Source organism: Buteo buteo, chromosome 5, assembly GCF_964188355.1.
Source record: "Buteo buteo chromosome 5, bButBut1.hap1.1, whole genome shotgun sequence".
Lineage (NCBI taxonomy): Eukaryota > Metazoa > Chordata > Aves > Accipitriformes > Accipitridae > Buteo > Buteo buteo.
In genome coordinates, this window is record NC_134175.1 from 42,959,319 (window position 1) to 42,982,937 (window position 23,619).

Genomic DNA, 23,619 nt, shown 5'->3' on the forward strand with positions numbered 1-23,619 from the left:
CAAACCCTGTGTCTCTATTGTATTGTATTGTTTTAGCTTTTTGAAGGCCAGTAGCGAAGAGGAGGTAGAGGAAAAACAGTCAATTCCAGTTCAAAGTGTGTTCAGATGCGGAGATGTTGCTGGAATACAGGGGTCAGGAGATTGCTGGGCTGCAGATGTAGTCAGTTATCTCACCTTGGTATTTCTTTCCAGGAATTTAGTGACCCTCTCCTCAATACACTAGCTCCTTCTCTTCCCACACGGCTGGAGAAATGCAAGGTTAAACAGTTTGAAAAGTGTGAAGCATTCATCCTCCAGAGCTTGGGCTTAACCTTCATCTGTTGAGCACCTTCTCGCTCCACTGGACAGGGCAAAGAGGACGCAAAGCGGGCATGTGTTACAGCAAAGGGTGCATCTCCGCGGTTAACAAAGCAAATAATGCTGCCATTGGCTCTGACTTTTCCCAGGGTGTGATGTGATGCTCTCTCCCCTAGAAACACCAGCAGCACAGGGAAAATGTGCTGGTGAGCCTCAGTCCCAGTGGCCGCGCAGCAGCAGCTGCCAGCTGTGGCTGGGGAAACAGGAGGAGCTGATGTTGCAGTGGCATCCGGATTCCTGCTTGGCCAGACAAGCACTGACATTTTTCCATCACATGTGACCCATTAATGCCTTCTGCTGTAGTTTTCATTCAGGAATGCTAGCTGTGGTCAGACTGCCTGTATTTACAGACACAAATAAACGGCTGCTGACTGAAATACACCATTCCCATGACTGTGCTTGGCACTAACCTTGCACGGGTAAAGGCAGATCTGCTTACACGGTAAAGCAAAGCCTTCTTGCTCTTAGCATCACTTCCTTCTTTTTTTTTTTTAGATCCAGCCTTGTGGAGAAGCTAAATTTGGGGGGAGGCAGAGCCTAGAAAAATTAGAAACAAGATATTTTTTATTTATTTATTTATATAAAAAGTTTCTGTGCTACCTTCTGACAGTAGAAGTGACGTGAAGAAAGCCTGACCTAGAGACTGAAGCCTTCCCGCACCCAGGCATGGCAGCTGCTGTTCCCACGGGACAGGCACCCGTGGTCGTGCTCTGTGCCGCCTGGCCCAGTGCCACGGGCAGCAGGATGCTCTTTGCTGACAGCAACCAACTCTATTACCTTCTTTTTGCTACACTTTCTTGGGTGCCTGCTCTGTGGCACCCTTCCCTCACCTACTCGCTCCCCACAATACTCCCTGGCTCCTCTGCAGACCTGTTTGCTGTACAACTGAGTCTCCCCCTCGCAGGGGATGGAGGGCACTGGTTGTCCCGTCCCCAGGCACCTTCTCTCCTCCTCTGCACGCTCCCTACCCAAACCACCCCTTAGCAATGAGTCAAACTTCACGTCCCTAAGGCTGCCTTGATTGTCAGGTCTCTCAGCACTAACGCAGCAGCGTGCTGGGAAATGCCAAAGCGTAAAGGTAATTTGCAAGGGAAAGGGTGGCAGGGGGGCACTGCCTATGCCTTTCCTTTCAGAGTGCAAAGGAAGAAAGCAAAGGGTTTGGGTTTGGTTTTAAACTGCTTTGTCCCTTGCAAATTAACTGCAGCAGAGCTGTATTCAGTGTTTGCTGCTTCGGGTGGCAAAGCGAGTTTAAAACGTTCCTGCCCTTCCTTTCCCTCCACTTTCCTTCCTGCTCCCCCTTTCCATGCCTGGGGCAGTACGGCTTGTGTGAGGCAGTCACATGAACCAAGCTAAAACTTGCTCTGTCTACTCGTGATGGTTATTTTTTTACTCTTTTCTATTTTTCTTTTGTGATAGCAATGAAATCTATCTTGCCAGCCTGGCACCAGGCAGTGGGATGGTCACAAAAACCAAATTTGTCCCATGGATGCCCCTTCCCAGGCAGCAGTATTAGTCCCAGCTATTCAATATGCAACATCTTAGCCTGCAAACTTTAGCCTGGGCTTCAATATTGTGTAAGAAACATGGAGCTCTGAAGAGCTGCCCCTCTGCAGTGCTCAGGCTTTTCTTATCGCTGGTGCTGCGGGGAGGAGGCAGCGCAGCCCCCAGCTCACACACAGGTGGGTTACAGGGAGGTACAGTACCAGCATTTAACCAGAGCCTGTCCTTCCTTTTTTTTTTTTAGGATGTATGCACCCTCCTCCCCTGCTAGGGCAGATTTAGTGGAATCAAGTGGGAAGACAGGGTACAGATTTCATTTATTTGGGGTTTTTTTACTCCACCTGATCAGTGCCAGTGCTGCCAATGTGCCACTTGCTGCACTCCTAAAAAAAAAAATTTAAAAAAAAAATCCCCATTTTGAGCTATTTTTAGTGTGGTCTGCTGCATTTCTTCAGTGCTGCTGGTAGGAGGAGGGGGAATCATAAAGTTCTTGAAGGAGAGCTGTTTATACTGAGCAAATAAGAGCTTCTGTTTATAGAGGCAAAAACAAATAAAAAAAATAAATCCGGAAGGATAGGCCCATGGCCCTTTTCCAATGAGAAGAGCAAGTCAAAACAATGAACACCATTTGTTTTTTGCTTTTCCCTGGCAAGCTTCCTTCAGCTGACTATTGCACGATCTGTTCAGGGTGAAGAGACAAGCAAAAAAATAAAAAAAAAAAAAAAAAAAAAAGAAGAAAAAGAAAAGCAAGCAGTAGCAATTGCTCCAGCTTCTCTCTGCTGCCAGCGGCTGCAGCCCCACTGCAGTCTGTGTGGGTTTAAAGCTGCAGCTGTCAGCCAGAGTAACCCAAACCCCAGCTCCAGAGGAAAACAGATGGGGCTGGGGTAACAGTTTTGGGGGAAAAAAACCCAACAAAACCGAAATAAAATGTATGTTGTGAAGCAACAACACTGGGTTTTATCCAGCTCCCTTTCCAGCCAAAAGCTCCGGGCTCCCCTGCTTCTCCAGCCAGGCGCCGCTGGACCCCACAGCTCTAGTCCTCTGGTAAAAAGCAGTCAGAGGGCTGGATGAGCTGCTGTGTGCTCCCAGCTGCCTTCCTGCAGGCACCCAGGCCGGACGCCTACTTGCACATCCCAGAGAATGTGTGTTCAATTTCGTTTCCTCAGCCTAAACTCCCATTTCCCTTGGGCTCCCACCAGTTTCCCGTCTAACACCGCCGGCACGGAGCAGGAGCTCCTCGTGGCACTCCCCACCCTGGGTCAACACCAGGGTATTAAATCAACATACCTTCTGCGGCAGTCACCGCGGCTCCAGCTCCTATTTTTATAGCCATGTTTTGACCGATAAGGCTCTATTAATAAATCAATCAGGCAGCACCACTTGTGCTTGCAGGAGCAAGCCCCTGTTCGGTCTGTCAGTGGGGGGCTCAGCAAGGAAACAATGAACTCTACTCACAGCATCATATATGCACAATAGTTTTATTTTGTTTTTTTATATAAAAAAAATTCCTAAAGACTGCAGAACTCTTGTACCCTAATTTCTTACAGAAATGCTTCCAACACCCTCTTCTTTTTAAGCTAATTCCCCCCCTAATGACTTGCAATGGCGTGGGTTCCCCTGATTTTTGACCTAGTCACCCTTTCTAAAGGGTTATGTCTAAAGCTACAATATGGCACTTGGTTGACTTAGTTGGCAGGTTTAATACATCCAGAAAGCTGGGGTATGGAGTCGCACACGGCTCAGAGTCCATCAGCACAGGCGGGGAGCCTGCCTTTGCATCCGTGCCTCCAGAATGAACCAGACTTTTCTCCTTACTGTGCAAATAACAGGCTTTGGTCATCGACCAGTCCTGTCGTAAGGGATTCTCGCCCCTGAAGAGGATCCCATCTTCAAGTGGGGAAGCAGCACATACAGTCAAGCAATTGTCCACAGCAGTCCCAGGCGCCGAGACCCCATCAGTCAACTGTACCGTTGTAAGACTTGTTGAGCTTGTTGAACGTGAACTCTACGTTATGCGTGGAAATAGGCTTTCGGTAGAGAGGATTGGATGCCTTTGGAGAAATGAGCGGACAAAAAGAACAAAGGTGAGGAAGAAAATCCATGTCATGGCAAAAATGTGTATAATCCCCACTTCCTGCACCCATTAATTTGGAGATAGCGCTGCAATCGGCTTTGACTGAATTGTGCGTTCAGATCCAAAAGCAGTTTGTCCATCAGACCCACCTTCCGTCCCATCTGCAGGCACAGGTGATGCCCTCAAATGCTGGCAACGCCACCTAAAGCCTCCCAGAAGGGCTCCCTCATAGACCTGACCGACCTGTCCGCCGCCACAGCCAGAGCTTGGTCCCCACTCCCCCACATTCTTCAGCCCTCCAGCACTGATGGGAAATACATGACGAAACCAAAGGCTAGGCATAATTTTGCAAATATTCGTAAATTGCCAAGGGGCAGAGCAGCGCAATGTGCCGGTCCCAGAAGTCCTGCTGCGTGGCACCGCAGGGCACGAGCACCCGCATCCCCCGTGCCTGCCACCCTTCTCCATCGCCGCAGAGCTGTCTGCTGCAGGCGCGTCCTGACAGCCCCCCCGTACCCCAGCAGCACCTCCATCCCAGGCTTACCATTTCGTATCTGGCCCGGGAGCGTTCGCTCTGGAATCGGTCAAACTCCCGTCTGTCGTGAATGGTGACAAGCAGCTTCCAGAGCCCCAGCAGGATGATGCCGATCAGCACCACGCTGCCGATCACTGCCAGCACGATCGTCACGGCGCTGGGGGCTGAGCTGCACGCTGGTAACAAGGGGGAGAAAGTAATTAGCTCCGGTGCGAGTGTATCCTGGATCAGGATACTGAGATGTAATGACCTGGACCGTAGCCACTGAGCAAGTGACCTCAGGGCAGCACTAGCAGCAGTGTCTAAATTAAAAAAAAGCAATGGTACTCTCTGAAACCAAAGGAATTTTTTTTTTTTAATTAAATAAGTTCCTGGCTGGAAGCAGGTCAAAGGCATAGCTCTCGTGGATGTCACCAAAGCCAGGATGTCACATAGCGCTTCAGGGGAAGAGCAGTGCTGCAGTTCTGCCGTCCAACAGTGACACCTGGTTTTAATGCCGGGTGACCATATGGCACGCAGAGGGTTAAGGTGCCTCTGGCAAAAGCCAGCTCAGCTTCTGGCCCACATGGAGACAGGTGATCACCAGGCACTTTAAATAGGTACATTAACTGTCAGCTAATCAACCGGTCTTTCAATTAAGTGCGAGCCGCAGCACAAATAAAATAAAACGTGCGGTATCTCAGTCTTTCCCATACTGGCCTGTGCCTCAGAGGACCGGAGCAGATTGCGAGAAGCTACTGCTGGGTGCTTGCCAGCTTGTCCTGCAACACCACGTGGGGTTTTCTTTGAGAAAGTGATTTGCACGTGATTAAAATAATGCTGGGAAGCACAGCTGTCTGTGGCAGCCTGGGGAGGGGAGCAGGGACACAAAGACCTTACGCTGCCTGCCTGGACCGGAGCTAGCTCTTTGGTGATGCAGAAATCCATAGGTGGTGTGGGGCTTTCCTAACATCCTGACTTAACCAGCAGCAGGTGTCCCCTTCTGGTTTTTTTTGCTCCCAGTGGCTCTATCTCCAAATCAGTACATGGCATGCTTTTTGCTATGTAAATAAGCTGAGTTTAATTTCAGCATCCCAAGCTGGCAGAAAGCCCTTCAGCCACTTGCTAGCAATGCTGTGGCTCAGGCGCTTTCACTCTCAGAGTCCTTTTTTACTAAGCTGGGAGCACCTGGAGCTGGATTTCAGCACTGTAAAACATTTTATTTTAAATCCTCCTGGTTCATCTGCTCAAGCGTGCCTTTCTGCAGCAAGTGAAATCAGCCTCTCCACAGCCCGCCAGGCTCCCCAGCAGCCCATCACCTCTCCCGAGGCAGCCTGTGCTATTAAAAGCAACCCAAGGGAGAGCCAACCTGGCTCTTTGAGGACGGTGAGGTTGGATTTCCCACTGGCAAGCTCTGAGTAGGTGAACTTCATGACGCAGTTGTTCACTGGGTAGGCACAGAGGATCGCATTCGGGTCATCCGTTTCTGGAACGAGAGGCAGAGTCGCAGAGTTTTATTTTGTTTTTTATATTAAAAAAAAAAATCCTAAAGACTGCAGAACTCTTGTATCCTAATTCCTTACAGAAATGCTTCCAACACCCTCTTCTTTTTAAGCTAATTCCCCCCCCAACAACATGCAAAGGCATGGGTTCCCCTGCTTTTGAATTAGTCACCCTTTCTAACAGGATATGTCTAGAGGTGCAACATGGCACTTGGTTGACTTAGTTGGCAGGTTTAATATTAAGAATTATTACAGTTGTCGCCTGCAAGCTGAGCAGGGCTTCCCATGGGTGCCTGGGAGTGGAGGAATGGGGAGTGAGCCTGCAAAGCAACAGAGTTTGATCATCATTCACGCAAATCGTAACTGAGCAGTGTCCAGACTTACTGCTTGAGAAAATGTGGCATTCGGCAAGCATTGCATGGTAAACAGATGCAACTTCACACATACACACACTCTTCCTTTGCCCAAGTCTGCTTTGGCAGTAAATGCCGTTTTCTTCTTAATTTGCTACATTTCTTGAAGAGTGGAAGCTGAAGAGAAAGAGAGGGGCACAGACTCAGCCTGCGAGGGCATGGACGGGGCCAGCCGCAGCAGCAGCCCATGGCTGGCTCCTGCTCCAGCTGTGCTGAACGGCTCCAGCTCCGGAAACGGTTGAGAAGTTTGTTTTTAAAGAGGGAGATAGAAGAGGAAAATGGGGAGGGGGGGAAGGGAGGGAGGGAGGGGGAAGGGGGGAGCTGGTTGGAGAGGAGAATGCGGAGATGGGGGAGTTGCAAGAAATGAGAGTACTTGATTCCCATGGCCATAGGGGCACTGTTTGTTTGTCCATTTAACATTCCGTAGCACCAGGCAGAGCCTGTCGCTGCTCCGGTCACTATAAGATGCTTCCTGAGGAAGGCTGCTTCACAAAAGCCATCACAAAGTTTCAGCAAAGCCATCATCTGAGGTTTGCAGCTCTAGCTTTAGGGGTGATTTCAGCAGAGCCACCACCCTGCGCGGCCACAGCTCACGGGGCGTCCCTGCTGCAGGGACAGTGCTGGGAGGGAGATGGGGCAACATCTCCGGCCATGCCGGGTAGCTCTGCGGGGGCACATCTCTGTAGGCCTGCATGGGCTGAGAGTTTCAAGGGGGAGGAAGGGATTTGGGCACCCGGTACTGTTGGCTGGCAAGGAGGTGACCTTGGCTTAGGCACCTGGAAAATGCTTCCCACAGCTCTCCTCCTCACTCGTACCCGTCCCTGTCTGTCACGCTGAAAAATGATCGCGTTAATGACCACCGCTATTCCAGCCCCTTATCTCTCTCCTGTGTGTTTGTCTTTCCTTTCAATGCCTTTGACCTGCTTTCAGTCAAAAGATTAATACACACCATTTCAACAGCTCTGAGCCCAGATGCAGCTGCCCCTCTGGTGAGTTCTGATGAGGTTCCTGGTGCGGACAAACCTCAGCTGTTCCTACCTTGGGATGGGAAAACCTGCCCTACCTACACAGTGGTATCAAAGGCAGGGCTGGAGAAGTGGTGATTATTACAATTCAAAGTACTAATTAGATTAATATAGATAAAACTTCCATGTTTCTTGGCTAATGCCCTTCTGAGTTGAGCAGCAAATCTTAGTTCCTCCAGACCCAGCTGCTTTCAATCCCATCCTTGCACCATTATTCTGCTAGAAGATACAGTGATTAAAGTCTCAATAGTAATGATCTCTGTTGGTCTTCACTCAGTTTCAGAGATCACACATCCACAGAGAGAGGTGTGATGGCCCCATTGAGCTTTCAGGTCCACTGATGTGTGCTGTTGGCAGGTTCAGCTCAGCGCTGGACCCGTCATGCTCCTGTGGTGTTGAAAGCTCCTGTCTGGAACCATTAGGAATGGAAATGTAATACTGCAGAAGCGAAGGAGATCCTGCAGAGTCCAATGCAAGTCATATAAGCCTCCCAAAAGGCATCATTCTGGCTCGCAAGTCCAACGATAGATGCCTCTGCTCTACAAAGCTTTGAAGCTAAAAGGCACTTGGGATTTTCCAGGGTGTGTTCATTGCAATTCGATATTTAAGAAGGTCCCATCCTCCACTGCCAGGACAATGCAGACCTATGTCTTCTGTGACAAATATCAGCGTTTGGCCTCTCAGCAGGGGCTTTTAACATGTGCTACACAACACAAAAGCACTTGAAGACCAGGATTTCGCTAAGTCTGCCTGTTAAGAAGTCCTTAGTCCCCAAGCACTTTCTCTAGGAGTATTTTGCTTTACCTCTTTCTCTAGCAACCCAGATGTCCAAGCTGCAGAGTGCCCTGAGCTCCCAAGAGCTCAGCACCACCCACAATCTGACTGCAGTAGTTCAACAGAAGAATAAGCGTAATTCCTCAAAATGTCTTAAAACAGAAATTTGGCTGTGTTTTTCTCTAAAGGCCATGCGGGGGGTTGGCAAACCACAGCCCAGCCTCACCTCCCAGGGCACAGTCAGCACAAAAGCTGCCTTTGGCATGGTGCAACACCCAGGCAGGAGAGTTGAGCTTTAATCCCCAGTATTTGCTGGCTCCTAAGAAATGCAGGCCAGTCAGGCATCAGAAAAGAGCTTCATGTGGTTTGGAAGTGCCTTGTGACCTCTCGCAGTGTGCTGGTGTAGGTACACTCCCCGCTAAACTGCAGGGAGGATGGAGAGAACGAGAGCAAGCCTCCCAAAGGGAAAGGTAGGAAACCTCACTGGCCATAATTTAAAAGCTAGACACTGGATGTGAGAGGAGTCAATGGGAAAAACATTGCCTGCAGGCAGCTTGGGAGGAAGGGATATAAAGGACAAGCAAGGTAGAGCACTCCTACCTCTATAAACTATGGGAAGAGGAGGAGGAAATGTCAGATGTGGACAGTAATTTATCTGTGTTTGATCTCCATCCCTCCCTCCAAGGGGTATTGCTAAGGCCAGGGTCAGGATTAAAGCTGTCACAGTTTGGGTTCCCTCTACTTCCCCAAACAGCAACCAGGGACTCCCAGAATGGAGCTTCAAAAGAAGGGGGAGAAAGTCATCTGCTGAGGGACGCAGGTGTGGGGTAACCTCTAGAAGAGGACACAAAGGGCAGGAGAGGAGCTTGCCAGGGGGACTTTTAGCAGTCAGTTCCACCAAAGCAGAGCTCATCATGTCCAAAAAAGCTTTGCTTTCTTTTACAAGCTTACTTCTTCCAAGATGAATTCTCAGAAGATTAAAAAATGCCATTTTTGGGTGATACTTTGTCCTTTTGCACTCTCTCACAGTTCTTCTAATCTTCTGTCTTATCTGATCTCATCCTACTCTCTTTGCTCCTTGCACTGCCAGTAGTGGTCCTCACAGACTTTGATTTTAAGATGTTATTTAAAATCAAAGGGTTTTTTACTTCAATATAGATTACAGCCTGGACAGAGGGTCACACATACCAAATATACACATATACATACTACACGCACACATACATTTCTAAATACCAGGTTTTCCCTGAGGCTTTTTTTTACAGGTATGTCTTGGTTTGGTTAAGAGGAGTTCAATGCCTCAGTCACTGGCTCCCACCATCTGCAGTCCTGCTGCTGCCTACTTACCGAGAACATCCACAGTGGTGATGATCTCGTCCTTGCAGTGCTTTTGGCAGGTTTGGTTATCAGCCAGTCTTCCTGAGTTAAACAGCTTGCATTCAATGCAGTCCCTGCAGAAAGACACACGGAGAGGAAGATTCAGCACCCATCAGAAACTGCATGAACATAGAGATCCACCCCTCGGAAGGGGACTCCCTGGGTGTCGGTCTGGAGGCTGTACATCTGCACCACAAGGAAAGAGCAACTTCAGGGCCAAGCATTTCCCATCTCAAGGATGGATTTATTCTAGGGGTGGATTAAGTGAAGGTGCAAACCAGCTGGTAGGTTTGGGGTCTGTTTGCCCTTTGGATGTCAGGAGCTGCACGTCAGCTACTGCAAAGCCCACCCTGCCTGAGATCCAGGCAGACAGCACTGCCGCTCCGCGCCAGTCTGAGGCTGATGCCCAGGGCACCTCTGCCACCGCGAGGCAGGCAGTCATCCCCGTCCTCCCCTCCCCTGCAGCTCGCAGCTCCCTGGGCCCAGATGTTTGCAGCTCAGGGTGCAGCAGAACTGGGGATGCCAGCCTTTCCTGCAGAGCAGGACAGCACTGGAAATGGACAGGGACATGAACCTCCATGAGGACTTGGGCAGCAACACTTGTTGCTTCTCCACCTAACTCTCTCAGGTTGCTTAGTGTGGGCTCCAAGCAGCAGCGGGCTTGCCTGGGGCTAATCATCACCCCTGTTTAACGAAGGAGGTAATTCCTTAGCTGAAAAGTCTCCCAGGAACTAAAGAGCTGCCCTTCCCATCAGCGAGAAGTCCCTCCTGACCCCCCCCCGTGAGTACCTTTTAGTGCTACAGACGCCTGGGCAGGTGGGACACTTCTCGCACGTCTCTCCAAAAGCCCCCGGCTCAGTGCACTGACACTTCCCACAGACGCAGGTGCCCCTGCCACTGCACATCTGCCCATCACTGGAAACGCAGCCGTCCGTCTTGGTGGAGCAGTTGCAGTTGTCCCCGATGTAACCGGCGTGGCACTTGCACTCCCCGCAGTGACACTCTCCGTGGCCTGAAGGCAAGAGCAGGGGAGAGGCGTCAGCAGCATCCCTGCGCCGCGGCTGCCCCTGAGCGGGAGGGACCAGCAGCCCAGCAGGAAAAGCTGCCAGAAAGACCTTGCTTGGCAGAGTAACAAACAGGTGGCGATGGGAAACGCCCAGATATCAAATTATTATCTACATTTAGCAGCAAAAAATACTGAGATGCAGCTCCTCCAGCCTCCCTCTATAGTCGCTCAAGACAAATGGGCACCTCTCCCTTCCTAGGTGGGACCAGGTGGCCAGGACAGGGGCCCAAACTGCCCTCGGGAGGTACTAGCAGTGATGGTGACCATGGGGACAACAGGGCAGCTCCCTTCGAGCAGGCACAGCCCGCAGCCGGGGGAGCTGACTTCCACCTGAAGTCCACGCGACGAACAACCACCTACTACTGCAGAGCCCAAACACGATTAGCTGGTAGAGACTGCATGCTCCGGCCACGTGTCAGACTTGTTACCCTCTTATTTTCCTCTCTCTGGATGAGGGTTCCCAAGTGTCTCACTCTATTCAGGGTGCCCTTCTGCACTCTCCTGGTTCGCCCCCATTCAGTGCTTGACACCACCAAGAAAACATTAACACCTGAGAGCACGTTCTGGCAGCGTGTTGTCATGAGCCTTTCTTACCCACAGAGTGCATATTCCCCACCTCTGCCTCCTGGTGCCCAGCACTGCGTAACTGGGCTTTGGAGAGTGCTACACCTCCCACCTCCGCAGAAGGCGAGCAGCAACTCTGTCACTCGGTCCCCAACGCTTCCTTCATTTGGCTTCACTCACGTGCCCATCTGAAGGCTCTGGCTAAGCTAGGAGGGTTGTATGCAGCTTAGTACCATGATTTCCACTGCTACTGGAGTAGCAAAAACATTCAGGCTGACAAAGGGTCTCTGGCAGCAGCTTTCAAAACACTGCTTCTCAAACCAGATGTGTCCACCTCAGCAGCATGGCACTGGATGGACAAATACTTTGGGGCACCAGAGGATGTGGCAGAGCCAATGCAATCTCGCTGCTCAGTGCATGAGCCGGACAGGAGGCGGCACAGCCTGACTGCGGCCAGTTTTCTGCTCAGTCTTGCTACAGCATCGGATTTTGCTAGCAGAGCCTCTATGCCAGTAAACGGGGGACCCAAGCCACGCTTCCAGCCTAGCCTTCTCCAGGTCACGCCACTCAACAAGAAGTTTTCTCCTCCTCCACGTTTCCCTGCCCACTGCAGACCCTGAGCTTTGGAGATCAGTATTACTGCTAGGCCCTCAAAATGGTGTAAAAGATGGGGCTCCTGCAGAGGCTTCCATGTTTCCTGGGCTGGCTGGTGTTTTGTACAAATTAGTCTCTTCTTTCTCTGCCTACATTGAGAGATATGAAGATGCGAATGGAGCAGTGCTTCCTTGCTGGTTTTAAACCCAGGATTTAGCAGCAAAAAGCCTAGCAGGTCGACCATGTCATAAGGTCTTTCCTACCCTTCTTTCCTAACAGTTTTACTTAAAAAGCACTCCCCCAAACCTTAAAACGCCTTGAAAAAAATTAAATCAACCATGACGGTTGCCGCGACCAGCTGAACCTCCCCCAGGGAGTAGCTCAGGGCAGCTCACAGCAGAGGTGGATGAAGAAACCGATCCAGTAAGGGCACTCCTCTGCTGAAGCATCCCCTTGCAGCTATGGGGTTTAGCGATGGGCTGAGAAAGTCAACAGGCCTCAAGGCTTTCAGTGACAGTAAGTGGAGTGGCTGGCTGCCGAGCATCTGGTTTCAGAAAGGCATCCATCAGCTCGCTGGAACTACTGCTTAAATTCCTCCTTGGTCGGTCCCTAGGAGAAGGGATGCCTTTGAAGGCATAGTTTATAGAGCTGAAGGGTTTGTATACGAGACTCATCGGCAACCTAATTACAGTTCAGCTTTCCCACTGGAAGCAGCCTCAAGTGCCTCAGACAAGATAAATTATATACATGCTCCTTTCATTGGCACAAAACCACTGATCTCACTGCCTCTCCCATCACTCCAAGACTACCAGAGATGCTGCGGATTGTCAAGATATATCCCTTGCCAAAAGCCATGGGAGCACCTTCTGTTTTACTAGGCATCTCATATGTTACAGCACATCACAAGTTGCCCTCCTACAGCCTCTTTTACACTCCCACCGTTTGCTTTGGATCCAGCCTGCAAACTCAAACATTACTAGACAGAGGAGATTATGTTTACAAGATCTCGAGGTGACCTCCTTCCCTGCCTACATCTGATGGAGATTAGAAATCCCTCCTTCTGTTTGCCTTCACAATGACAGCCTTGCCCTTTCCCCAGACACATCTGTACAGGCAGGTTTGGGTTGCCCCCTCCCTACGAAGCTCCATTTTTCAGCTCATGGACACAGCTACATCCACCACCACTGCTGCTCGGGGTGCAGCTGCAGAGGGGGGATGCCTGCGCCCTCTGCTTCACAAGCAAAGCAGATGGGGTGGCTGGCTTTTATTCACAATTAATTCAGGCAATCAGGCTCTTGCACACAGCAAGTTTGGTGCCTCCATGGCAATGCATGTGTCCAAATTAGTTACAAATCATGGTTTTCTTAAATGGGCACTATTTCAAGGAATCCAAAGAAGCTGGCTTTGGGAATTCATGTATATGGCATTTAGTAAATGTGCTCATGCTTGAATTTGAGCTGGGAGGGCCAAGAGAAGCACGCCAATTGCAATCACACCACCTCGTGGTCCTGACCTGCGTGGGAGCCAGCCCCTGCAGAGCCCCTGTATTGTCAGCCTTAGCTCAGGCCTCCTAGGACACCACAGAGCCCGGCACAAGATGCGAATCCATTGGAAATCTGTCTCTGGACCATAAAATGGTTCAGTTTTTAAAGCCTGTCAGTGCCAGGCCAGTATAAGAGGATAGCAAGACTACACATCCCTTCCAGGCCCTGGGAGGCTGGGGACAGAGCCTGGAACAACTGTACCGGGGAAGGGAGACAGCCATTTCCAAATCATGCATCCTATTAAACCACTGTGATATTGGAAAATTTAAGAAATGGCATCTTAAAGCAAGTGGTTTCATTTATTGAAGGCGATGAAGAAAAAGTCCTTCTATATGAGGATGACTAAGTGTGGGGTGTGAGCTTAAAATTTAAAAACATGTTGAAATATGTTTTCTGCCTCAGCCACACTGGCTCAGTGTGCAAGAAGTCACTGGCTGAAGCTCATCATGGGGAATGTGCCAAGAGTGGGAATTTCCATGTTGACCTTTAACGACAAAGATGTTACAATCTTCGTTGCCTGCATCAGCTTGAGTGGCCGCCCCTGCAAGCACCATGAGCTCCCCCTCTGGTGCTCTCCATCCATCTCACACACAGCCTGAAGACTGGAGAAACATGGTGAATGGGATGCATTTATTTCTGATATGGGCGTGACAGAAGTCATCCCACTTCTCAACATCCAGCTGGAGCACCGGAGATGGGAATCCGCTCCATCCTCTTGCTCAGGACACAACTTGAGAGGAGCCCCGAGGCAATGTGGCAGCAAGTCTTTTGGTGATGGTGACCCAGAGCTGAGGTTTGCAGCATGCAGAGTGCTGCCTGGTACTCGTATTTTGCAGCAAAATGTGCTGCACCTTTCCAGTCCCAGCTATCCTACAGTCACACACGGTGCTGATGTGGTTATGCAGTCTCTATGCCATGTAAGATCATGCCTGCGGGAAGCCCTCCACCACTATGCCGATGATGAACCTAGTTTCACTTCCCAGTTTCATTTCCAAGACGAAAATGCGTCCTTGAGGAGGGTGTGTTTCAAGACACCTCTGCACCAATAGAAGTCTCATGGTGCAGGACATTACCCTGGACTTTACCCCCTTGAACACTTTGAGTTTACATGTTCTCTATTAAAGCTGGTTTGTGAAGCCAAAAGACATTAATTACACTCTCCAAACATAACAAGACGTGTTTCCTTCTGTTCCCATCCTTGAAATGAGACGAGCTTAGGTGTTTAAAAGATCCAGATCTAATTAGGAAATGAAATGCTCCCTCTGAATTTGATAACATACTTTCCAGCCAGCTCTTAGTTGTTGGTGGGGCTAACACAAAACACATGTCAGGGAGGCTGCAGAAACACGCTGGGAGGGTGTAGCAGAGGAAAGCAATGCTTCTGCAGGGGGAGAGCAGTCCCCAGACTTAAGTTTGGACTAGTCTGGGATCCAGCAGGGTGGGAGCCACGGTGTGCCCTGCTGCTTGGAGGCACCCTCTTCCCAAGGAGGCCACCGAGGTGGACCGAGACCCGCAGCCCAGCTGGTCCCTCCACCTCTCTCCCCACCCCGAAACACATCCCCATCCCACTGCCGTGCCCCGGCTGGGCTGCACGTCTCGCTGCCACTCAGGCAGTTTTGGCAGGACGTCCAACTGTCCTCGTTTCACCCCAGCTCCCTCTGCCTCTCCCCCTCGCCTGCCCGCCGGGATGACAGCCGCAGACCAAATCCCCTCTGCCCTCGCCATGGCACCGCGCAAACCCGGGTTGGCAGTGCTGCATGTCATCGCTCTGGTCCCCAGGCAGGGTCCCTGCCGGCGAGCAGGAATCGGGATAGCAGCTTCTGGCAGAAACTTCCAGCCTCTGACCCTGATTTCATCCTGGGCTTCCTGATAGCAGGCTGCAAAGTGGGACCCTGCAGTGGCCGAGTGCTCGGCAGGACAGCCCGTCTGCGCTACGCAATAACTGTTTGCCTTTTAGGAATTGCACCGACCGCTGCTGCACCAAGAGTCCTGAAACTGAATGCGCTAAAAGCTCTGTCGCTAGGTCTTTTGATAGAAAGCAGTTTTCCTAAAGCCCCCTACTTCTGGGAACCACAAAATAATGCAAAAATACCAGCTTTCTTTTGAAAGAAATAAAAAATTATCCCAGCCTTTATGGAGAAGGAGAAAGGGTTTTAAAACAAGCCCCTCCAACACTCCTTTTTTTCCCACCTTCTGGAAAATTAAATTGATGTGCCTACCATGCAAGAAAAAAATAATCCTCATGATTTTTAAGCCAGTTTCTTGGTTTCTGAGTACTCGGGAGGGGAAGGGTCATGCTGCATTTTGTTCCCATTAAATCAAGCCACTTACTTATTTTTGTGCTTCCATGCTCACATTCAGGCTTTGGGTCAGGACCTTCAAAATGCTGTGCTTCTGTCATTTTTGGTTACTTGAACAACTAGTTTGAAAAAAACCCACAAAACCCCCACAGGAAAACCAATTAAAGGAAATAAGTTACGGCAAGCAATTTCCAGATTCCCCAGTGCCATCCCTTTAACGAGCCCTGGCTGCTGTGCCCATCATCTGGAGAGCCCCGACACAGAAGCCACACGTTGTTCGTACTCCATAGGGGTGGATGCACCAAAACCACCTGCTTACGAGAGAGGAAGAAGTCAAACCCTACCAACACAGGCCACTGCTTGAGCATCGGTTTTGTACCAGACCAGCCAATCTCTCAGCAAAAGCGCTCGACGTCTGCAGGAGAGGCTCTGTGAACGGCACATTTTGAGTGGGAGGAGGAAGGGCAGCGGAAGAGGCTTTAAACACTTGGAAAACGTAGACCTTTCCATTTGGGAGAGGGCTATGGTAAGACACAGTGCCTGCTTAGGCAAATAAATCACTGACTTCCCCACTAATGTCTTTCCATGACTCAAAGCAGCCGGCGCTGCACATCAAGAGGCCAGGCAAGGCAAGGCAGCCTGCCCGTGGCACAGCTCAGGTTCACGGCGCCGTCCTGCTGCCAGATGGTCGGCACCCGTAGGGACTCAGGGAGAGCTCGGGAAATTTTAAATACTGGGGATGGGCTTAGGATCCATTCCCAGGGTCACACCAGTCTGGCAGGGAAAACAAGGGTGGCAGGTTGGCAGGAGCATTCCCAACTCCTGGAGCCTACAGAGCGTAACAACCTCCTTGTGAAAAGGAGGTTACTATATAAACAAAGACAGACAAACGTCAAGGGTCCAAGGTTTCTATGTAAACTGAAATGCATCCACTGACCGCCTCCGTTCACACCAGAAGAGAGCTCGCCCACGCTCATTTATCCACAACGCAATACTGAAACAACAAAACAAAAGCTAAGAGGGTAGTAATAAGTACATAGTGATTTTCTGTATATTATTTACACCAGACACAATGGATCTGTGCATCTTTCCATTGCATTAATTTCAATGGATATTTATATCCTGAAGCATATGGGTTTGGCCAAGAATCGACACAGCTTTAAATAAGCCTTTACTTCAATCCTAGTGCTGGTTGAGCTCACCAACCATCAAAAATAGCATCAGAGATGCAGGCTAATGAAACCAAAAGTGAAGGAATAAATAGATCCTCAGGCTGCTAATTCAGCCTTGTGTACCACAAGCCCCATCACCAGCTCCATTTTACTGCCAGCATCCGCCACCTTGCAGCACTGCCATTACAAAAAAAAAAGCCTCAGCCCCCCAATTTCTCACTCACTTGGTAACTTCTGGGTTAAATGAGAACTGGGCAGGGAAAACAGGGCTTTGGAAACTGCTGTCTCATGAAGGCAGCTGAAAGCGATCCGGGGCAGGCGGATTTCCTGCAGCAGCCCGGGCCAGCCTTTCCTCATTTTCCTTCTCTCCGCTACAGAAGTGGAGCTGAAACGCAATCATGAGATACGGCTGATGATCCACCAGAGAGCCAAAATGGGCAGCGAGGAGTCATTTCCTGAAGGAGATCTAAAGCTGCATTTCTTAAAATAAAGCCTTCCTTTTTTTTTTTTTTTAAAGTAAGCTCAGCACTCCACAAATCTCTCGACTTTTGCTTACGTTAGTGCCTCAGCCGAGCCTGCCACACGTGGCCTTTTGGACAGAGCCCCAGAGCTGGGAATTGGAGTTTTTAGGTCCTGCTGCCTACTCCGCTACCGGTGCAGGGAGCGATACGGGGCGAGGGCTGCTGCCAGATCCTCCCAGAGATGCAGTGCTCCATCCTGAGCAGGGGCAATTGGGATGGGTGTGCTGGTTCCCTTCGAGTTGTGGGTCCAAACCCCATCCCACCAAACTGGGCACATGCTTGTCCTTGGCTTTGTCACCCCTTAAGCACTTGACATGGAAGGCACTGCAGAAACTGCTAAGAATTCATATTATTCCTTAAGCCAGATAGGAAGATGTTGTGTGTGTGTGGAATCCTCTGGTTTTTTTCCCCCTCCTGTGTTTCCCTCCAATCCTCTAAGTCAAAAAGGGCTCTGTGCTGCTGTCCTCTTCTATCAACCTCCATCCCTTCTCGTGCAGGTTTTTATTGGGTCTCCCACTGGACACAGCAATGCCTCTCCCACTGCAGTGCTCCTCTTTCCAGCCAACTCCCCGGCCCCCTAACAGACAAGACCCACTTGCAAAACCCCCTCGATGCAGCTCCCCCATTTGTTTCCTTTCTCCCCAAAAAGCCTGACAAAGAAAATTGCTTGACAAAGAGCGGTTTCCATTTGGCTCGTCCAACACTGCCCAGATACCACCAACACCCATGGGTCTAGAACTAGGAGCTTCTCCCCCGCTTACATACTTCTTGGCCCATCTCTTTGCCCAGGTCTGTTTACACGACTCTACATTTAGCCTTCGGCTTTTGTCACCGTGAAAGCTCTGGAAGATTTAGAAACATGAGGGAGCATATGGTGAGCACGCAGTTGGATGAAATGAAGATAAAGGGCTTGAGAAAAGCCATAGTGCTGCAACCCCTCCACCGACGTGTGGTGCCTCCAGGAAGGACGAGTTTCATCCTCCTGCTCTGGTGCCTAAGTAGGCTCCTACCAGCTCCTACCAACCCCCCAAAAAAATCCAGATTTGTTCTTAAAATAAAACTTGGCTCCAAAACAAAGCTGCACGATCCCAAATGCCTGAACTCCAGGGCAAAATTCTATTGTTCAGGCCCATCCTTCAAATGAAAAGCAGGCTAATTCCCACCCTGCCAAAGCCGAAGTGGGCCGAATGTCCTTTCAGCTGGACCTCGTTAAGAGGAGTGGGCTCTGGAGCAGAGAGAGATTCTTTCTCTGCAAAATCCAGTGCCGTGGGAGCCTTGCCCAGTTCTGTGTTTGGATGCAAACACATAATCTGGTGCAAGTTCACCAAAGGTCCATGGTTTTGGAACGGATTTCTCCCTTCCCAAAGAAGCTGGAAGAAGTCAGAATATCATTCAAAATAAGACAAAAAAAACCTAGAAAGAATGAACCCATAGCCTGTGCTGCACTTCCCTTTCAGGTCAATTATTTAAATTCAGTTTTTTAAACCAAACAGCAAAATTCACAGGTTGTCCGCGCATGTCAACAAGAAATGCAGAGACCCAGAATTTCACTCACCTGCTGGTTTGAGGCTTTCATCTGTCTCTACACCCTAAATAAAGCATTCATTTCCAAATGTCTATTTCTGTTAATTACTATCATCAGAAGGACCAAATGCAAATGCCAAACTCAGTGGGACACTGGCCATAAAGGCAAAGCATTTAAGCGAGTTTGTTCTAAGACCATCTTCTCTCTTTGGGGAGTGAGTAGGCAATGAGCTGTGTTTTCAAAGTTCATCTTGTTTTTATTTTGGAGCTTTCTACTTTCTGAGATACAGGGTTGCTGGCTGTGGGAGGGGGGTGCTGCAGCAGGAGGGGGGGTTTTGGGTACGTGCATGCACCATCAGATGACACCTCCGGCAGCGACCCACATGCTGTGCCGCCTTAAGGGCAGAGACCCACAGACGGGGGCTCTGGCTCCCGTAAAGATGTCGAAGACGTCACTTCTTTATTCTTTAATTCTGCCCTGGCATTTAATGCCTCATTAGCATACATTAACGCTTGCTAAAGGTCCGCTCGAGGACAAGAAGAAACCCCAGTGAAAAGAGGCAGGAACAGCGGTGCTCTGTGTGGGTTGGTCCTCCAAGGAGCTGCTGCCAGATTTGGGGAGAGCTGCAAGACTTTAACAGCAACGAGGGCCCGGGCAGAGGGAAAGGAGCGGTAAGAAAAGGCAGCCTTGCCCTTTCATGCCAGGAATGGAAACTCTGGCAAAGCAGTACGAGACATGCTGGGGAAAGAAAGTCCAACTCAATTGCTGTTTCAGTGTGAACAACCAGCACAAACCCTTGGAGGGAGCAAGGTAGGGCAGGCAGGGCATACCTGCTGCCAGAAACACAAAGGAAGATGAAGAATAACACAGCACTGAGCAGAAACATGAATGGAAATATCATTTGTGGTCCCGTGAGAAATCCATGCAAAGATCATAAAGTATCTCGAGTTGGAAGGGACCCATAATGATCACCTAATCCAGCTCCCAAATAATCAATAACATTTAACAGGCAAAGATGTAGTGGTAATGCCTGGTGGTGTAATACCTAATACTGCATTTATTTCTTGTGAAAGAAATCCAGAGAAGCATATATATCAAGCACAGAGCATTCTAGTTAAGAACCATCCACCTGCACTGAAATGCAGCCACCTCTGACCTGAAACACAGCAGCTGTACCGAGCCACATGGGAGGTCGTTAGCAGAGCAATCAGAGGGGGAACCAGGCATTTTTACATGCCGCAGCTACAAGCACTGGCCATGCTTTCCGCAGGTCACGGCTAGCGGGCGAGGGTCATCCCGTGCTGTTTGCCCCAGCCCAGCGGTGATTTGAATCCCTTGGGATCTTCAGCCTTTTGAACGGGCACGGAGCAGGACGGTGAAGCACACGCTCTCGGAGGAGAGCAGCACATGTCTCAGGTTTAAAGTGGAAAGAGAACAGAAACCAGGTTAAAGGGGAAAAAATAAATTCGAAGAGGAAGCAGAAGAGAGAGATTGGGGAAGGGTGGAAATGATGCCCCGTGGGGAAGCGTCAGGGAGGTTTCAGGAGCCTCACAGGACTGGAGATGTGAGGAAACACATGCACTGAGTCACCTCCATGCTCCTCCAAAAGGCGACTGAGTATTTGCATGCCAGAGCAATAGAGACTTCATGAAGATGAAATTTGGGATGCAACCACCTCCCACCCAGCTCTCAGCCCCTCTCTGCACCGGGGTTATGAGCCACGGCTCCTGGAGATGAGCACACCCAGCACCTCGTGGGACACACTGCTGAATTTGGTAGCTTAAGGCAGAGAGACCTGCAAAGAGCGAAGGAGCTGCCGGGAGTGAGAGGCTGGCTGCATGGACACCAGCGAGACAGCGTTAAGGACGGGTCCCTTCCAAGGTGGTGGTTTACGGGGTGCCTGGCTCTCTCAACTTACAGCTGCCAAAAGGAGGGAGCTTGTGCCCAAGCCAGAGCCCATCCACATGACCCGGAAAGCCTGCACTGGCAGAGGGTGTGTTTTAAATAAAAATCCTCCCTGGCTTCTCTGTTAGAAATAACAGGCAATTCATTAACACATGGTGACAGGTATCAGAGGTCAGCAGTAACGCACCAACAAGGTGTGAGTGCCCCCATTTCCCTGCCTCGCTCCAGCCCTCCAAAATAATAGTGGTTGATGCTCAGGAACCCTTTGCTCGCAAGGAAAATTCAAACGCCGCTAAAAAGGGACGCTAACGGCAGCTGGCTGCTCACAAAGCTCCTGGGGAGTCTCTCTCCACCCTTTCAAACTATCTGGGAGCCCCGGGGCTTGGGTGTCCCTGCTTCCCATCGCAGAAGGTGCTACCCCGGTGCAGGGCAGGATGCAAGCACGGGGCACCGCAGGCTGCCTGCAGCGGGTAAGCGCGTCCAGTATGCATCCCTGTGGTTTCTCATCCTCTTCACATTGTGTAAAGAGCAGAGTTTCTCAATGACATTCCCCATTAACCGCTGAGAGGTTTCAAGTGTTGCTCTCAGAGCTCACTGCCCCCAGGCCAAGCACGGCCAGACCCAGCCTTTCGGGAAGGCAGCGTGGGAAGCAGCCCAGGATGACCCCAGGGCTCAGCCATGAGTTTCTGTCACTGGAGGGAGACCTAAAAGCCAACATCCCACATGTGACCGCAGCAGCGGGCTCCTCCACAGTTCCTTCCCCACCTGTGGAAACGTTTTCCAAATCACCACTTGAGCAATCACACTCTGCCTCCCCAAAATGTTGCAATGGCATGGCAGCCCCCACACTCTGCAGGAGGTCAAGCAGGAATGCAGGAATATCCACAACTGACATCAGAAAAGATCTGGTTTATACAAACATGTTTTGGGGGGAAAAAAAACCCAAACCAGGAGTTTTTCCTGATTTGGGGCTCTGATGCTGTCATGCAGACAAATGACATTGGACACACGGCCAACAGCATCTGCAGGGAGCTTGTACACAGGGTGAGAATGGCATCGGTCCAGGCGAGATGAAGGTGAATTCAGTTAGCTGCTCTTCCAGTTAATCCCCATCACAGCCCTCAGCCCTGCCTGCCCCAGCTGACCTGGACCTTACGTTTCTTAAGGCTGACCCACAGAATGGGAGTAAACGGAGCTGACCTAAACCTTACTTTTCTTTACACTAATCCATGTGATGAGAGTAAGTGGAACATGCCCAGCTTCACAGTTTAACCCCCAAAAAGGAAGAGGACAGCGGAGGTCCCCCATTTGATTTGTTTCTTATTAAATGTTTGCAGTCTGTATAAATTCTTGTTGGAGCCAAAATATTTCACAGCTGGAGGGAGGATGTAAGCTGGAGAGAGGATACCCACACAGCAGCGATGCCAGGCACAGGCGCTCCACCCTCAGTTCATCACTGCTACGGGACACAGCAAGTCAGATGTTTATTTTTTTCCTCTTATTCAGGAGGATTTTTTTGGTTTATGCGTTTCTTCTCAGGCATGCAGGCATCTCAGGGCAAGGGCTTCTGCTGAGCAGCTTTTGCAGGTGATAAAAGCCAAGGCCAAACAGGAATACAGCAAGGAGAAAGGCTTTTAGGAAGCTCCAGGATAAATGTGCAGCCTGAGTGACTTTTGACCACATTTTAAAAGAGAGATGCTACCACGGTGCCATCTCCTCCCTGCTCCGTCTGGCCATAAGGTCCCTCTGGGCTATGCTGTGGCTCTGCAGGCAGGAGAACTCAAGATGCTTGAAACCAGGTTTGTTGGCTGCCAAGGAGTGATGGGCATCCTGTGCCCCACACAGTGTGATGACACTTACATACTTTGTTTTCTAGCCCAACCTCAGCTAGTTTTTAGCTCCCTGTCCCCTACCCTGCTCCTTGATGGGGAAAAGAGACACTTGCAGTCCTATAACCTGCTCTAATGGAAAAGGGTTTCGGCTCAGAGGACTTTACTAGGTTCAGCTCACCCCCAAACTTCCCTCCCATGCCCTGCAGCCCCATCAGCACACCCAGCCACTGCCTGCCCCTCCATGAGCCCCCCGCCTGCTGCTAATGACCGAGACCACTAATGAAGCAACCAGCAACATGAGGTTGCACTGCAGCGACCGGAGCTGACGCTGCATCCTCTGTCACCAAAATAAGCCCCAAAAATGGTGCTAGACATGTGCTCCCCATCCTCCTCCAGCCCAGGGAGCGGAGGAGGAACAACCTGCAGGGCAGCTGCCCCAGAGACGGAGCCGCATCTCCTCCACAGCTGCGTGGCTCATGGCAGCACAAGCACTTAGCAACAACCAAAGGATTATTTTTAACATCCACATTTTATATGGTCCTTTTGTCTCTCCCCTTCAGGTCCTTTTTTACTAGGCAGGGCTCAGATTTCACCTTTTTACACAAACTAAATACCCCCCCCTCCAAATCCCCCAAATCAAAAACCTAAAGATAACATGACTTGACACGAGTTAAAAGAAAATGTTGCAGTGATTGTGGTTGCACAAACATTGTAGTTTAAGCTCCGTTCCCTATTCTCTTCCTGCCGCAGGACACCCTCTTTCCTCCTGGCAGGGGCCACATTTGCTTAATGCCACCCCCTCCTTGCCACCGCCACAGGCAGTGGGCACAGGCAAGCTCCGCTTCCTCCCCAAACCACGCTCAGCCCATCACCTGCACCTTGGAAGTTAATAAATCAACTACTACTACCCATTTCCATCTTAACAGCAGCTTCTGGTAAAAGCTTACACATGAGGAATGAAGAGAATTAAGACAAGAAAAGAATGTTAAAGCTGGATCTCACATTTGAGCCTTCAGATGTACACCAGCGTCCTCTGTCCAGGCACTACACCTGGGTGGGT

General features: G+C 50.2%; 1 protein-coding gene across 1 annotated transcript in view; it reads right to left on the minus strand.

The window, feature by feature from the left end:
• Nucleotides 1-3,325: 3,325 nt before the first annotated feature.
• The window catches only part of ITGB5 (integrin subunit beta 5), a 64,060-nt gene continuing 43,766 nt past the window's right edge, over nucleotides 3,326-23,619 (minus strand). Inside the window, exons 11-15 of the mRNA XM_075028815.1 lie at nucleotides 10,326-10,548; nucleotides 9,507-9,610; nucleotides 5,815-5,931; nucleotides 4,476-4,642; nucleotides 3,326-3,908 (exon numbers count right to left, since the gene is read on the minus strand). Of these exons, the coding sequence (XP_074884916.1) occupies nucleotides 3,813-3,908; nucleotides 4,476-4,642; nucleotides 5,815-5,931; nucleotides 9,507-9,610; nucleotides 10,326-10,548 (707 nt within the window). The 3' untranslated portion in view covers nucleotides 3,326-3,812. The remainder of the gene's footprint in view (nucleotides 3,909-4,475; nucleotides 4,643-5,814; nucleotides 5,932-9,506; nucleotides 9,611-10,325; nucleotides 10,549-23,619) is intronic.